The following is a 15,071-nucleotide window of genomic DNA, read 5'->3' as shown; positions in this document are numbered from 1 at the left end:
ATGACTATACTCAGTTTTGCTGGGTAGGTTATTCTTGGTTGTCATCCTACCTCCTTTGCCTTCCAGAATATCACATTCCAAGCCCTCCACACCTTTAATGTGGAAGCAGCTAAATCTTGTTTGATCTTGACTATGGCTCCATTATATTTTAGTGGTTTCTTTTTAGCATCTTGCAATATTTTCTCCTTAACCTAGTACTTCTGGAAATTGGCTATAATATTCTTGAAAGTTTTCATTTTGGGATCTCTTTCACTAGGTGATTGGTGGATTCTTTCAGTTTCTACTTTGCTCTCTGGATCTAAGCTATTTGGGCAGTTTTATTTTTATCATTTCTTGAAATATGATATCTAAGTTATTTTATTGATCATGACTTCAGGTAATCCAATAATTCTTAGATTATCTCTCCTTAATCTATTTTCCAGGTCAGTTGTTTTTCTGATGAGATATTTCACACTTTCTCTTATTTTGATCTATTCTTTCTATTTTTTGTTGATAGAAGTATTTAAAGATATAAATTTCTCCCTAAAGACTGTTTTGGCTGCATTGAAAACATTTTGGCATGCTGTGTCATTGTCAGTTTTTGTGATGAAATGATTTATTATTTTTATGATTTGTTATTTCACTTACTACTTTTTTAGTTTCAAATTAAGTTTGAATCCTTTCTTCAGAAGCCTTTAATAGATTATAATTTTCACTGTATTGTGGCTAGTGAGGCATATGTTTACCATTTTTGGTTTTTGGATTTATGAGGTTTTTATGTCCTAGCACATGGTCACTTTTTTCTAAGTTGCCATGCATAGCTGAGAAATATGTATACTTCTTTCAATTCAGTCATTTGGGGAAATACTATGTTTATTTTTCCTAAAAATCTATATTGATACTTAACTTCTCTCTTGGGGCAGCTAGGTGTCTCAGTGGATAGAGCACTGGGCTTGGAATCAGGAAGACTCAACTTTATGCACTCAAATCCAGTCTCAGATACTTATTAGCTGTGTGACCTTGGGTAAGGCACTTAACCCTGTTTACCTTAGTTCCTCATTTGTAAAATGAGCCAAGAAAGGAATTGGCAAATTACTCCAGCATTTTTGTCAGGGAAAACCCCAAATAGGGACACAAAGAATTGGCTGAAATAAGGACTGAAAAAACTTCTTTCTTGTTTATCTCACTGTTAGATTTGTCTAGGCCTGAAAGAGGTAAATTGAATTGCCCAACTATTATAGTTTTGCTTTTTATTTCTCCCTGTTATTTGATTAACTTTTTAAAAAGTTTTAAAATTTATTTTAAACTTGAATACAAAATAAGAAAAGAAAAAATTGCCATGTACACAGCAGAACATGAGAAGATTCAATATAAAGCAATAAATTTCCATTTCAAGAAAACCTAAATAAGAAAATACTACACATTGTTTTCAAAGCTGTCCAGCTTTTCTTTGCGTCCTTATAGGTTTTCTTTTATTCTCTGCTGTGAACTTTTTACTTTATTTTTTCCCCTCCCTTCCACAAGAAGGCTACCATTAAGCAGATACACACACACACACACACACACAAACATACACATATATACACATACACACTCATACACATATATGTAAGACTGTACTATGCTTATTTGCATTTGTCATCTGTTTCTCTGAAGTGATTAACTTTTCCATTAAATATTTAGATGTTATGATATTTGGTACATAAATATTAAGTATTGGCATTATTTCTACGTCTATGTGCATGTAAACACAATATAGTTCCCTGTTTTTTCTCTTTCAAGCATATCTATTTTTACTGTTGTCTTGCATTAAATCATGATTGTCATCCCTGCTTTCTTTTATGTAATTGTAAACAAAATAAATATTTCTTTTTCCCCTTACTTCAACTCTTTGTGAATATTTATGCTTCAAGTATGTAATGGGGGATTGTACTTGCACAGAGTGCCACTCGTGTAACTTCTCACACGAAAAAGCCTATTTGTAACAGAAGTGCCTTGAAGAGACTTTGAGCATGCATAGACATTCTGTAACTGGTTGCAATCCGCGAATCATGTGGGAGACAGCCTCTTTCACTGACTACAGTTGTGAAGCTGGAACTTCAATAGGCTTTAACCTCCTTATTGGTTGGACTTTTTGCTCTTAGTTTGATCAATAAAAGAAAATGTTGTGTTGGGGAGAAGCTTTGGGTCTTCTTAAGACCAACACGTAGACCCATCAGTATAGGTTTTGTGAATTTTGAAAGGTCAGGCATCTGGGTATCGAGTATGTCAGGTTTTATATCCAGTCCAGCACCAATGTCAGAAGGAAAAAAGTTCCAACCCAGTACCTGAGATAAGGACTCATTGGACAGTCATGTCTCATATGATCATGAACTTGACAAACCAAGGCTATGTAGAGACTATGCTAGGTCTCAGCCCAGAGAACAAAATGGTTAAAGGGAGAGTACCCGCCCATAGTTTTGGGGGGGGGGACGACACGGACATGTTTGTTCTTTGGTTGTTGCTGTATTTTCAAGATAAATATCCCTTTGTAAAAACTATTTTAATTAAGTGGAACTGGGGTGCAAGTAAGTTACTTTCATCTAACGATGTAGGGGAACACATCCAGATAAGAGCTTAAATAGATGGCATTAGAAAAGACATGCCTCAACCCCTCAGGGGTATCTCCAAAACCCTGAGGGGCAGATATAGTTGGCCTAACTCTGGGATAGTGAGCCAGAGCATACTACTTATATTTTTAAACAACTCATTGTTAGGTTTTGCTTTCTAATCAATTCTATTGTCTTATGTTTTACAGATGAGTTTATCCCATTCATGTTTATGGTTATGAATATTATCTTTCTCCTGTATCCTAAACTGTTAAACTATTTTTGGTCTTTGTCTCCCAATCCCTGGGGGTTAGGATGGAGAGGAAATAGATGACTTTCTAGATAGTGGTAAAAGACAAAGATAGTGCCCTTCCTCTTTCCTCTCCTGGACCTTTATCACTGGCTTTTACTCTCCCTCCCCTTCCATTCTCCTATCATCATCTACCTGCTGAATTTGAAATTTGTTTTACTTGTTATATTCTCTCCTCAAGCTAATCCTCCCTTTTAACCAACTCCACTGCTCCTCTCCTTGTCCCCATCTGTTTCCCTCTTAAGTTAACTATATTTCTATACCAAAAACTTTATGTGTCTGTGCTTTCAACCTTTATGCAGTCCAGATAAGAATAAGGTTCATGTGGTACCAGTCCCCCTACTCCTTCCTCCATATCTATACACTCTTCTCAGGGACTTGATTAAAAGAAATAATAAGTTCCCTATCTTCTTCTTTTCTTCCCTAACATGTTCTTTTTCACTTCCCTTTTCTTTCATCTTTTATGACCACCAAGTTCTGCTTCTCTTATTTAGTTCTCTCAACGACCCTTGAAGACATTAAAGTTCTATAGGGACACTTGATTCTTCTCTTATCTTAGAATATAAGCCCTTCATTATATAATTTCTTCCATTTGTACAAATGTATTTATTTCTCTAGGTTTTCACTGCTCTTGTGTTTGTAGTTCTAAGTTTCTACTCACTTCAGCTCTTTTCATTAGGAATACTTGAAAGTCTTCTATTTTATTGAAGGTCCTTTTCTATTAAAAGCTCCTCTGATAGTCTATTAAAGGAATTTAACTCCAAAGAGATGAAATTAAGAGGGAAAGGGTCCATATGTACAAAAATATTTACAAAAACACTTTTTGTAAACACGAACAACTGGAAACAAAATGTGTGCCCATCAGTTGGGGAATGGCTAAACAACTTATGGTATATGAATATAATGGAATGTTACTATGCCATTAAAAAGGATGAAAGGGATAGGTTCAGAGAAACCTGGGAAATCTTGTGTAAACTGATGAAGAATGGAGTGAGAAGAACCAGTAGAACATTGTATATAATAGCTACAATATTTAAAGGAAAACAAGTGTGAAAGACTTAAGAATAATTATGAATGCAATGACCAATCAAAGTTCCAAAAGACTGAATTGTGTTTTCTACCTCCTGGCAAAGAGATGATGGACTATGTAGGTACAGAATAAGACAAATTTTCAGAATTTGTTTTAATAAACTATTCTTACCTTTACAAGGGAGGATTTTTTTTTGAGGAGGGGGAACATTATGGGAAGTAGTGAGGTGGAAAATTATAGTGATATCAAAAAAAAGAAGAAAAAAGAAAAGAGCATCAAAGAAATATTTAAAAACACACCAAAGGAAGCAGAAGAAAGTTCAGAAGGGGACGTAGACAACCCAACCAGGGTAGTGTTGCTACTACTATGTTGAATTTAATATATGCCTTAAAAAACCAAACTATGTATAATAAACAGTCATGGCTTCATATACAATCATCCTTTTTGGTTATCTTTTGTATATGAGGATATTCATACTTGTTGAGATTTCAAAATATAAGAAATTTTTTTTTTTAAATTTTAAGTCCCTAACCCTGGGGAACAGCTCCCAAGAGTAGAAGTCATATCAGTATGAATTTCTTAAGTGAATGTAATTCATATAATAACCACATGAAAGACTGCTCTAAATCATTAATTATAAGACAAATATAAATTAAAACTACTCTGAGATTTTACTCCTTACTCAGAAAATAGACAAAAATCACAAAATTTGAGAATAGTCAACTTTGGAAAGTTTGTGTTAAGAATGTTAATACACTATTGTTGGAACTGTAAATTGGTCCCACCTTTCTGACAAGCAATTTAGAATTAAGCTAAGAAAGCGACTAAAAAGTCATACCTTTGATGCAGAGACCCACTGCTAGGCATATTACTCCAAGGGTCAGTGATAAAAAGAAAGATTTCATATCTGCCAAAAAATTGGTACCAGTCCTTTTTATAGTATGAAAGAACTGAAAGTAGTATATCCCTATTGATGGCTAAATAACATGTTGTGCAAAGATATATTAGTGAGCTGTAAGAAATGAGAAGCATGATGAATACAGAGAAACATGGAAAGACTTTTATGAACTCCTGCAAAGTGAAGCAAGCAGAGCTGGGAAATCAATATGCATAATGACTAGAACAACCCAATTGGAAAGAGCAACAACCAAAAATCCAAACTGAATGTTATGAGGGTTAAGGATAAGTTTATCTACAACAAAAGCTGAAAAATGAGGGTGTTTATTATTTCAGAAGCTGATCAAATCAGAAAATAATAATATCCCTCAGACGTCTTAAACTCAACATTTCCAAAACTGAACTCATAATATGTTTCCTCCCTAAACTTCCCTTTCTCTGAACTTCTTATTTCACTCAAGGCCATCTCCAGTCTTCCCATCTCAGGTTTCCAACCCTGCCATTATTCTTGACTCCTCTTCCTTACCTGAACATCCAATCAGATGCCAAATGTTGTTTCTAGCTCCGCTACGATTCTTGCAACAAGTGCCCTTCTCATTCTCATATGGCCATAGCCCTCTAATTAACCTAGACTCCTGTCTCATATCTCTCCTCAGTCATTAGCTTGGAAGCTAATCTATACGCAGTTCTCAAAATGATTTTCTTCCAGTGCAGGTCTGACTATGTCACTTTACTATTCAATAAACTCGAAAGGCTCCCTATTATTTGTACGATCAAACAGGATCAAATCAACTCCTTTGTTTGGCTTTTAAAATCCTTCACAATCTGACCCCCAGCCTACCCTTCCAACCTTGCTATGCATTATTCCTCTTCTTGTATTTTCTTATCGAGACAAATTTGTGTCCTTGTTCCTCACATATGACACTCCATCTATAATGCCTCAGCACTGGCAACTCCCATGCTGGGAATTCACTCTTTCTTCATTTCCATCTCTTAGAATCCTTCAATTTCTTCAAAACTTTCTTCAAACACCACCTTCTAAATGATTCCTTTTTTCAGCCAATCCAGAAGCTAGGACTTCTTATCTCTCTTCCACCAATATACTTTGTATTTATCATAAATATATTTGTATGTGTTTTTTTGCAGACACATTGTTTCTGCAATAGAATGAATATGAGCTAAGGCTTGGGGGAAGAAAATGTTTCATTTTGTCTTTGTATCACCAATACCTAGCACAGTGCCTGGCACATTGTAGTCCTCTAATAAATATCTATTGATTAGTTTATTGATCACCATCCCTCTCCTTGTCCCTTAAGTCTTCCAAGGATATGTCTTTGTTCTCCTTTCTCAGTGACCTCATTTTCTCTCCTGGGTACAGTTATCATCTCAAGGCTTATGACTCTCGAATCTATACAACCAGCCCTAATCTGTCACTTGTACTTAGTCACAGATCACCTACTGACTCCTGGACAGCTCTAACTGCATTTACCATCAGCATTTCAAATTCAATATGTCAAAACCCAAGCTCATTATATTTCCCCCAACCTATCTCCTCCGAATTTTCCTATTCCTGTTAAAGGAAACATCATCGTTCTAGTCACTAAAGGTTACAGCTTTGGCGTAATCCTTGACTCTTCCCTGTCCTTCATTTTGGCCCATGTCCAACCAGTTATCAAACCTTGTCCCTTCTGTCTCCACAACATCTCTTGTATAGATGTTCCCTTCTCTCTACTCATACAGCTACCACTTTTGTGCAGGATTTCATCCCCTCTGTCCCTGACTATTCCAGTAGCCTTCAAATCGGTCTCCCTGCTCTAGCCTTTCTCCTTTTCCATTCACACTCCACTAAAATACAAATCTGACTAGGTCACTACCCTACTCAAAATTCTTTGGTGGCTCCCTATGCCTCTAGAATAAAATACAATTTCAGTCCAGCAACGGGATAAAATACAACCTTCTCAATCTCCTTTGCTAGATCATCATCCATACCACACTCTCTAACTGTGAGTGTCCCCTCAACAGGCTGTCCTGGGCCCTCTTGTCTTTTCTCTCTCTCCATTCTTTCTTTTGGTGACCTTATCAGCTCAAGTAGATTCATTCAGGTATCATTTTGATGCTGATGATTCCCAGATCTATAGCCATCCCTAAGCTTTCTCTTTAGCTCCAGTCCTATAACACTAATTGTCTACTTGACATTTCAAACTGGATCATAGTAGATGTCTAAAACTCAACCTGTCTTCAACAGAATTCGTTTTTTTTCCTCCCAAACCCACCCTTCTAATAAACGTCCCTATTTCTGTCAAAGGGGCTACCATTGTCCTAGTTAACTTGTTTGTAACTTTGCAGTGATCCTCAACTCCTCACTCTCCCTTTCTACAGTCCCTTTCCAGGAATATTGCAATAGTTTCCTTGATGACCTCCCTGCCTTGTTTCCCCCCCCTTCCAATTCATTTTCCACACGCTCATTTTCCTATGGTGTAGATATGATTACCATGTTACTCCTCCATGCCCCCCTTTTCAGGAAACACTATTAATGCCTATGACCTCCACAATGAAATACTCCTCCATTTGGCATTTACAGGGCAACTAGGTGGCCAGTTGATAGAGTACTGGGCTTGGAATTGAGAAGACTCACCTTTATGAGTTCAAATTCAGCCTCAGACATCACTAGCTGTGTGACCCTAGGCAAGTCACTTAATCCCGTTTGCCTCAGTGTCCTTATGTGTCAAATGAGCTAGAGAAGGAAATGGCAAACCACTCCAGTATGTTTGCTAAGAAAACCCCCAAATAAGATCACAGAGTCTGAAATGACTAAACTAAATTTGGCACTTTGTCCTTTACAACCTGGCTTCCACTTACCTTTCTGATCTTGATACAAATCACCATTCTTCACAAATACTTATGTAGCCAAACTCATGGGTCCCCATATGAAGCATCTCATCTTCCATCTCCCCACTTGTGTTGGCTTTTTCCCCGTGCCTTGAATGCTCTCCTGCACCTTTTTCTCTTAGAAACCGTGGTTCCCTTCAAGGCTTACCTCAAATACCATTTTCTTAATTGTCTTTCCTGATCTTCCAGCTGATTGTTCTTTTCCCCCTAAATCAACTTTATCTATTTTGTATTTGCCAGTGTTTATATGTGTTATTTCACTTTCCTCATTCCTCAGCTGTGAGCTCTTTTAAGGCAGGGACTGTTTTTGCTTTTATCATTGTATCTCCATTAGCTAGTACAGTGCCTAGCACAGGGGTGGGGAACCTGTGGCCCTAGCACAAGCTAGAGACTTAATAAATAATTGATAATAAATAAATGATGAATAATTAATGATAATAATAAATTATAATAATGATAATACATAATAAATAATAAATAAATAAATAAAATATTGACTGTTCAATATTCTCCTCAATGTGGCTTCTTTCCAGACTCATTTTATATAGCACCCTACACACTCTAAATTCCAGCCAGTTATTCTCTAAACTTGATATTCCGTCTCCAGCTTCCTAGTCTTCATGAAGATAACTTCTACCCCTAACTCCCCCCCTCCCACCACCTAATGCCTGGAATGCTTTCTCCATCTCCTCTTCTTAGCATTGCTAACTTCCTTCAAGACTCTGCTTGGGTTCCATATCATCCTTGACATCCTTTTCGATTTCCTCTTGGAACCCCGCCCCCCTGCCATTGTCAATGCTTTGCCTCCTGGAGCTCTTTTGTACTTATTTATCCCTCTACCTACCCAAATGACAGACTGGAAAGCTCCTTGAGGGCAGCAAGGACTGTTGCTTTTGGACCACGGGTCTTCAGCGCACGGCGTCTGGTGAGTAGAAGACTCTAAAGAAATGTTAAATTGAAATGTATTGAAGAATCACTCCCCTACTCTCCCAGTTCCACCGCCTCCTCTGGGCTCCTTGGAGGGAAGTGAGAGATACGGAGAAGCGATTGTCTCAGGACATAGAATCGTGGAGATCTACGGCTACAAGGGACCTTATTAGTTCATGCTGGCTCTTTATTTCATATATGAGGGAACTGAGGCCCAGGTAAGTGATGCCTTGTCCAACTGGGGCTTGCCATGTACATAGCTAGTTAGTGCCCAAGTTTTAAACTCAGGTCTTCCTTGCTTCATTCACCCTTCTACACCAAACTGCCTGGATTTGGGCTCCATGGCACAACAATGCAGTTCCTGGCACACAGTAACCACTTAACAAATGTTTACAGTTCCTGGCACATAGTAAATGTTTAATAAATACTTGTTGTCAAGGCAACAGGATAGCTTTTGAGGCAACTAAGTGGTGCTTTGGGTTTGAAGTCAGGTAGAGCTGAGTTTGAATCCCGTGCTGGATACTTCCTAACTGTGAAACCCTGCGCAAGTCATTTAACTTCTCTCTGCCTTAGTACTTGCACCTGTAAAATGGGGATATTAATATCACCCACCTCCTAAGACTGTTGTGAGGATCAAATGAGATAATATTTGTAAAGCGCTTTTACGAATCTTAAAGCCTTATATACACATCAGCTTTTATTGGGGTTGTCGACTTGGCTCTAAGGAAAGGGGCGGGGCTTAGCACCTGGTGGGGCAGGTCCCTGCGGAGGAGGTGCCTGGAGTGGGGAGGAGGAGGGGACAGAGTAGACTTCTCTAGCTGGGATTGGTCCAGCAGCGGAAGTGAAGCTCAGGCCCCGCCCCCGCCCCCGCCCGTAGCTGTTCTTCCGGTCTCTTTTGCCAATAAAGTTGTTTGAATAAGAGCCGGCCGGGAGGGGGCGGTCACGTGATCGGAAGATGGCGGCCCCGGGCAGCAGCGGGGGCCCCGCGGTGTCGGTTCTGACCCCGAACGGGAGGCGCCTCACGGTGAAGGTGACGCCGAGCACCGCGTTACTGCAGGTGCGGCGGGCGGAGAGAGGAGGCTCGAGAGCTGCCTGTCGGAGGGTCCTTAGATGCGGCGGGCGGGCTGAGGTCGGAGCCAGGCCTCTTGCGGTTGGCTTCAGGAGGGGAGGGGTGGGGGTGGGGGTGGGGGTGGGGTGAGACAGGATGCCCCTGGGGGCGTGTCCGAGAGAAGGGGCGGGGGCTTCGGCTGACCAATCGGGGCGAGGCCCTCGAAGGGTCTTGAGTTGAGGCGGGCTTCTTCGGAGGGCTCTGGGGAAGGGGAGGGGTTCTGGGGAGCCCTCCCGATACACTGGGTGAGGAGGTGGCGGGGATTGCTTGGGATGGGATGGGGAGATGAGAGGGGCTGTGCCGGGGCGTCCCCTGCCGCACTTTCCCCTCCCCATCTAGGACGTTACTCTTGACTAAGGCCTTCCTAGCCACCTGTCTCTCACCTGAACCCTTGGAGTCCAATCTTTTGCTCCATCTGATGTTCCGATCTTTTGTATTTGTAGTTGAGGCTGTTGACCTCCCCCGCCCCTTTTAGGAGAACGTGGACTCTGGAGTTATTTCCTCCCCCTCCTCCCCCCGAAGCTGTAGGAATGGATTTTTGATAAGTTACTCAGGTGCTTTCATCAGATCACCCTTGTTACTGCAAAGACATGCGTTTCCCAGATGACGGGACAGATTGAGAGTGGAACATGAAGCTGTGTTTTTCCCTGGGTGAACTTAACTGACCTATGTAACGATTAAATCTAGGATCTGTAGAATAGCGTAGTGTGATTAGGTGGAAAGTATGCTTAGAAGAGGAGTTAGGAGACCTGGGTTCTAGTCTCATATCTGTTGACAATTCACTGTGTTGTTTTAAGTTACTTTTCCATCAGCTGCAGTTCGGAGTACATGATTTCTGTGGTCACTAGTTCCTGCAATCCATGGCTTCTCAGTAGTATTTGTTTCTAATAACCGAATTACTTGCCTTGGACAGAGTAACCTAATCCTCCTTAATTTTTTGGCAGGTTTTGGAGGACACCTGTCGGCGACAGAACTTCAATCCAAGTGAATACGATCTGAAGTGAGTCACACTATATAGTTTTTTAGTCTAGGACTCTTGCTACTAAGATCAATACATGTACCTATATCCCTAGAGCAGAGATGATGGACACACTGCCCTTAATCTTGAAAAGCACAAAGGCTCAAGCTTAGTTAGAAAAAGAAAGGTTGCTCCTTTAGGGAATTATTCTCATAGTATGTTTAGTTTTTTTCCATTAAAGTTCTGCATCATTGCTTCTTCGTGCTATAGAGTTGATCTTGGGTTCTTGAAGGCTATACCAATGGAATACAACCTCTGGCAAGTCCAAGTAAGCTGGAAATCCTTGAGTACAGACCTCATAAATGGCATATGTCTGACATCAGAAGACCAGCTTAATCTTATGTTTGGAAAGGCTCATCAATAGGGATTTGATTACTAGGTGATAATGTTTTTCACTTATATTGAGATTTGGACTTGTAACTTTTTCAATTTAGAGCATTCCTGGTGTGGAGACTTCTTATACCAGTGAAGAGTGGCAACTAAGAAACTCTTCTGTAACTTATAACCTTAAGAGTAGCCTGGGATACTAACACAACTAGTATGTGTTGGGGTCAGAACTTGAACCATGGTCTTCTTTACTCCAAGTCTAGTCATTTATCCGCTGTTTCACAATACCTCTCTTTTTCAACCATGGCCATTCACAAAGGTTCTGGTAAGTTGTGGAGGGAGGTTGCCATCTTCATTGGTGAAGGCAGTAACCACACTGAAATCACTGAGTCTTGAAGTAAGTATACTTTTAGCAGCTACTGCTTAGGGTTTTGCGGGTTAAGGACGTAGAAGACTGGAAAGAAAAACAATAAATCCCAGAATCTATTAGAAGGTACTTACCTTTCCCCTGTTTTGGTCATAATGAAGAAAAAAAATGTAAAATTCTTTTAAGATGTTTTCATATCTGTTCCCTCAGTTTTATTTCAGAACATAAGTATAAGTTCTGTTAAAAGACTGTATGGCTATTGTTCAAGAGCTTAGCTTAGCTAAAGTAGAGAAGCATCTCCCTCGAAGGTTGGTGCTTAGGTGAGATAACTTCTTGATCACATATCGTTTCCTAAGGCATAGAAGAGTTTCACCCTGTGTCTATGGAGGAAGTACCTACATGAAAATATATTATCTTTGAGGTAAATAACCTAATATATGAGGTAGAGAAGTGGCATAATACCCATTTTATAGATGAGAACATGAAGGTACTTATGGTGAAGGGATTTGCTTGAAGTTACAGAACTGAGCCTGGAGTTCTTTGTCCTAACCATCTATGGCTAAAGAATATGCTTCTTTATTGCATCCATATAGTATGATAATAACCTAATTTGTAATCTCTTTATTTCTATAAGAAGATACCTATATCTTTTATTGGCTAATCGTTGAATTCAAAGTCAATTCTATCTTTTCTCTTAACAATCTCTAATCTTTATAGTGTCTATTGGTAGGATTTTTGCCTTATCACACATTGGAATATCTAATTAATCCATTGCTATATGTTAATTGTTGTATGTATTGGTATATCCTTTCTTCCTGACAGTTTATTAATGAACATGTAAAGTCATATGTGAAAAGCCAGCTATTCAGCAATGTTATCATTTACCTTTGTTTACTCTTAACTAGTTTTCAGCCCATGTCATAGGGTCTCTGGAGCCAAATGGAATTAATTTTTTGAGTCTGTTCTCTTATGACATCAGGGTGGTTTTGGTTGCTTTTTCTGCTTTCATCCTCTAAGTAGTTGTGTTTGTATTTTTTTAAAGTGTCATAATCGACAGAAAAAACTTAGTTTGGCATTTTTTGTGTCATTTGTTTTTTTCCAACCTGAAATACTTTTATCTTGCATATTTCTTAATTCATTTTTAAATTTCCCACTATCTGTTCCACTTTTGCACTAGAAATCTAATTTATTATATTTCAACTTCCAAAGTTATTTTTTGTGCCAGTTTTAAAGATTGATGTGATGTTTACCCATTTCCTAATCTTTTTGAACTTTCCTGGGTTGGTTGTTAATGATTCAGAAAAATCATTGGTTGTTTTCAAAAATATCTTGGCATTTATGTTGTCTGTCTGGCCACTTTGTACATTTTCAAATTTCACACACATTCCCTCCTTGGCTTTTAAATTTCTTTCAGAGTTCTTCCTTCTAACTTTTTAAACTTCTCAGCTTTAAAGGATATTTTCAAAATGGAAATCAGAGTTTGACATTTGAGAATAGTAATTTGTATTTTGTTTTACCTCTAGTGATTCACATAGTCTTTCTTCTTTATACATAGCAGTGAGAGACAGTAATATTTTTTGGATATTTAGCAGCTGTATTTTCCTAGACCTGGGGCATTACTAGGGCTAAAAAATCCTTACTCTTACAAGTTTTATGAGGTTTGGAGTGAGTGGGGTAAATGGAAGGAGGATTACTTTCTTTCTCATTCCATCTCCCACTCTGGTTTTCCTTTTGTTTAGGAAGGATAAATTAGAGGCAAATCTACTGTCAGTTTATATAGAGAAATGTTTTTTTAGCATGACTCTTCTGAAATTTACTGGTTTCTTTGTTCCTCCCTTCACTTTCCCCTTTCCCTATATCCACACCAAATCTTTTAACCAAGCTCCTAACAAAAAAGCAAAATAAATAGGCTTCTTTTCAGTTCTCCTTCCCATCCCCAGGAGGAGGTAATTAACAGATGAGAATGTGATCAAAAGCCAGGCAACAAGGAAGAGGAAGAAAAAAGGGAGATTGACAATACACAATCCAGGTGACTTTTCAGTCATCTGAAAGTTGATTAACTGGTGAACACAAACAAATCAAGTCTTCGTGGACTGAACAGGCATAATATAAGGAGATTAAAAACTAGGCTTCCTTATGATTCTTCCCTTTGCTTCTCAGTGATTCTCTTTTGTCTTTTTTCTTTTCAGGGCTATAATTTGTGATGAATCCATATGTGATGTGAACTGGAAGTCAGGAGCTTGCTTGCTTATCGTAATCCCAGCTTTACCATTGTGTGGCCCTTGGCTAATCTGGCTTTCCCCATCCCAGTTTCCCTGTTTGTAAAATAGCTAGAATAGTGATAGACCATGCCTCCTAGAATTATAATTGGGAGGGAGGGTTCACTAATAAAGATCAGTGGAAGTTTTGGTTTCCTGTTTCTGAGACCTGCCCATGTCCTTTATGATGTTGTGATCTGCTTTTCCCTCCTGGATTCTGATATTTCCTCTTACTACTTACATCTTAGATCTCTTAATTCCCCTCATTTACTTCTGAGAAACCTTATCCCCTTGAACTCTTGGGTTTTCTGATTCCCTTCTTTGCACGAGGATTAGGGTATTTCCAAACCTATGCTATGGTCTTTTGGTTGCTGATCCAGACTGGCAGCTTCTTTAGTCTGGTGGAAGGCTTTGACTATCATTAAATTATATAGCACTTCTATAGTAGTTAATTTTTCCAAGCGAAGAGACACAGAGATATTAAGTGACTTGTTCAGGGTCACGAGTAAAATTAGTTTTGGCTTCAGGATTAGAACTCTTGTTAACTGAATTTCTAGCCAAGTTTTTAATCTCTTTATATTATGCCTGTTCAGTCTGTGAAGACTTGATTTGTGTTTGTGTTCACCAGTTAACCAGTTTTCAGATAACTGAAAAGTTACCTGGATTGTGTGTTGTTAGGTTCCCTTTTTTCCTCCTCTTCCTTGTTGCCTGGCTTTTGAGCACATTCTCATCTGTTAATTACCTCCTCCTGGGGATGGGAAGGAGAACTGAAAAGAAGCCCATTTCTTTTGCTTTTTTGTTAGGAGCTTGGTTAAAAGGTTTGGTGTGGATATGGGGAAAGGGAAAGGTGAAGAGAATGCAGCAGGTAAAACAATGTACTGAGATAACTTGATTTTCAGTCTATCATCCTCCCCTCTCCCCCTGGTATCTTGCTGGCAGTCATAATGAGTGTAATTTATTGAAGAGAATGAAGGCAGTCCCCTTTTGCCTTTTCTCTTTTTCCTCACAGCGTCTAAAGGAACCTTGTTCAATGGCCATTGGCTTCAAAACCTTGAAAAAGAGCCATCTTTCTTGTAATCCTCAGAGACTTCAGTTTCTATTTCATTTGCCCTTTCATTATTAACACCATCACATTTGGAAGATGTCAAAGCCAAATTCCTCTTTGAGTCTGGATGTCTTGTACTTTGACAGCTCTAGCTTTTGACCACTTTAAACTTTCAGTTCTTTAACTTTTGGTCTAGTTTGAAAATGTCAGTCGTAGTGGGAGTCTCCAGACAGATAAACTGCTAGTCTTTTGTCCTGGTTTCTGGAGGATTTAATTCATGAATTTTGACTGGAGTTGGGTGTGGCAGGTGGATTCTGGGTAATGTGCT

At 39.0% G+C, this 15,071-nt stretch overlaps 1 protein-coding gene across 3 annotated transcripts in view; it reads left to right on the top strand.

Moving 5' to 3' along the window:
* The first annotated feature begins 9,554 nt into the window (after positions 1–9,554).
* Positions 9,555–15,071, top strand: part of ASPSCR1 (ASPSCR1 tether for SLC2A4, UBX domain containing) — a 143,804-nt gene continuing 138,287 nt past the window's right edge. The window contains exons 1-2 of one of the 3 annotated variants that reach the window (XM_036755362.1): positions 9,555–9,677; positions 10,673–10,728. In XM_036755362.1, the coding sequence (XP_036611257.1) occupies positions 9,576–9,677; positions 10,673–10,728 (158 nt within the window). In that variant the 5' untranslated portion in view covers positions 9,555–9,575. Of the gene's footprint in view, positions 9,750–10,360; positions 10,380–10,672; positions 10,729–15,071 lie in introns of those variants that run through there. The other 2 variants (XM_036755361.1, XM_036755364.1) reach the window with 2 other exon arrangements.

Source organism: Trichosurus vulpecula, chromosome 4, assembly GCF_011100635.1.
Source record: "Trichosurus vulpecula isolate mTriVul1 chromosome 4, mTriVul1.pri, whole genome shotgun sequence".
Lineage (NCBI taxonomy): Eukaryota > Metazoa > Chordata > Mammalia > Diprotodontia > Phalangeridae > Trichosurus > Trichosurus vulpecula.
The sequence above is the reverse complement of the archived record's forward strand: the minus strand, read 5'-3'. Positions and strand labels throughout refer to the sequence as shown.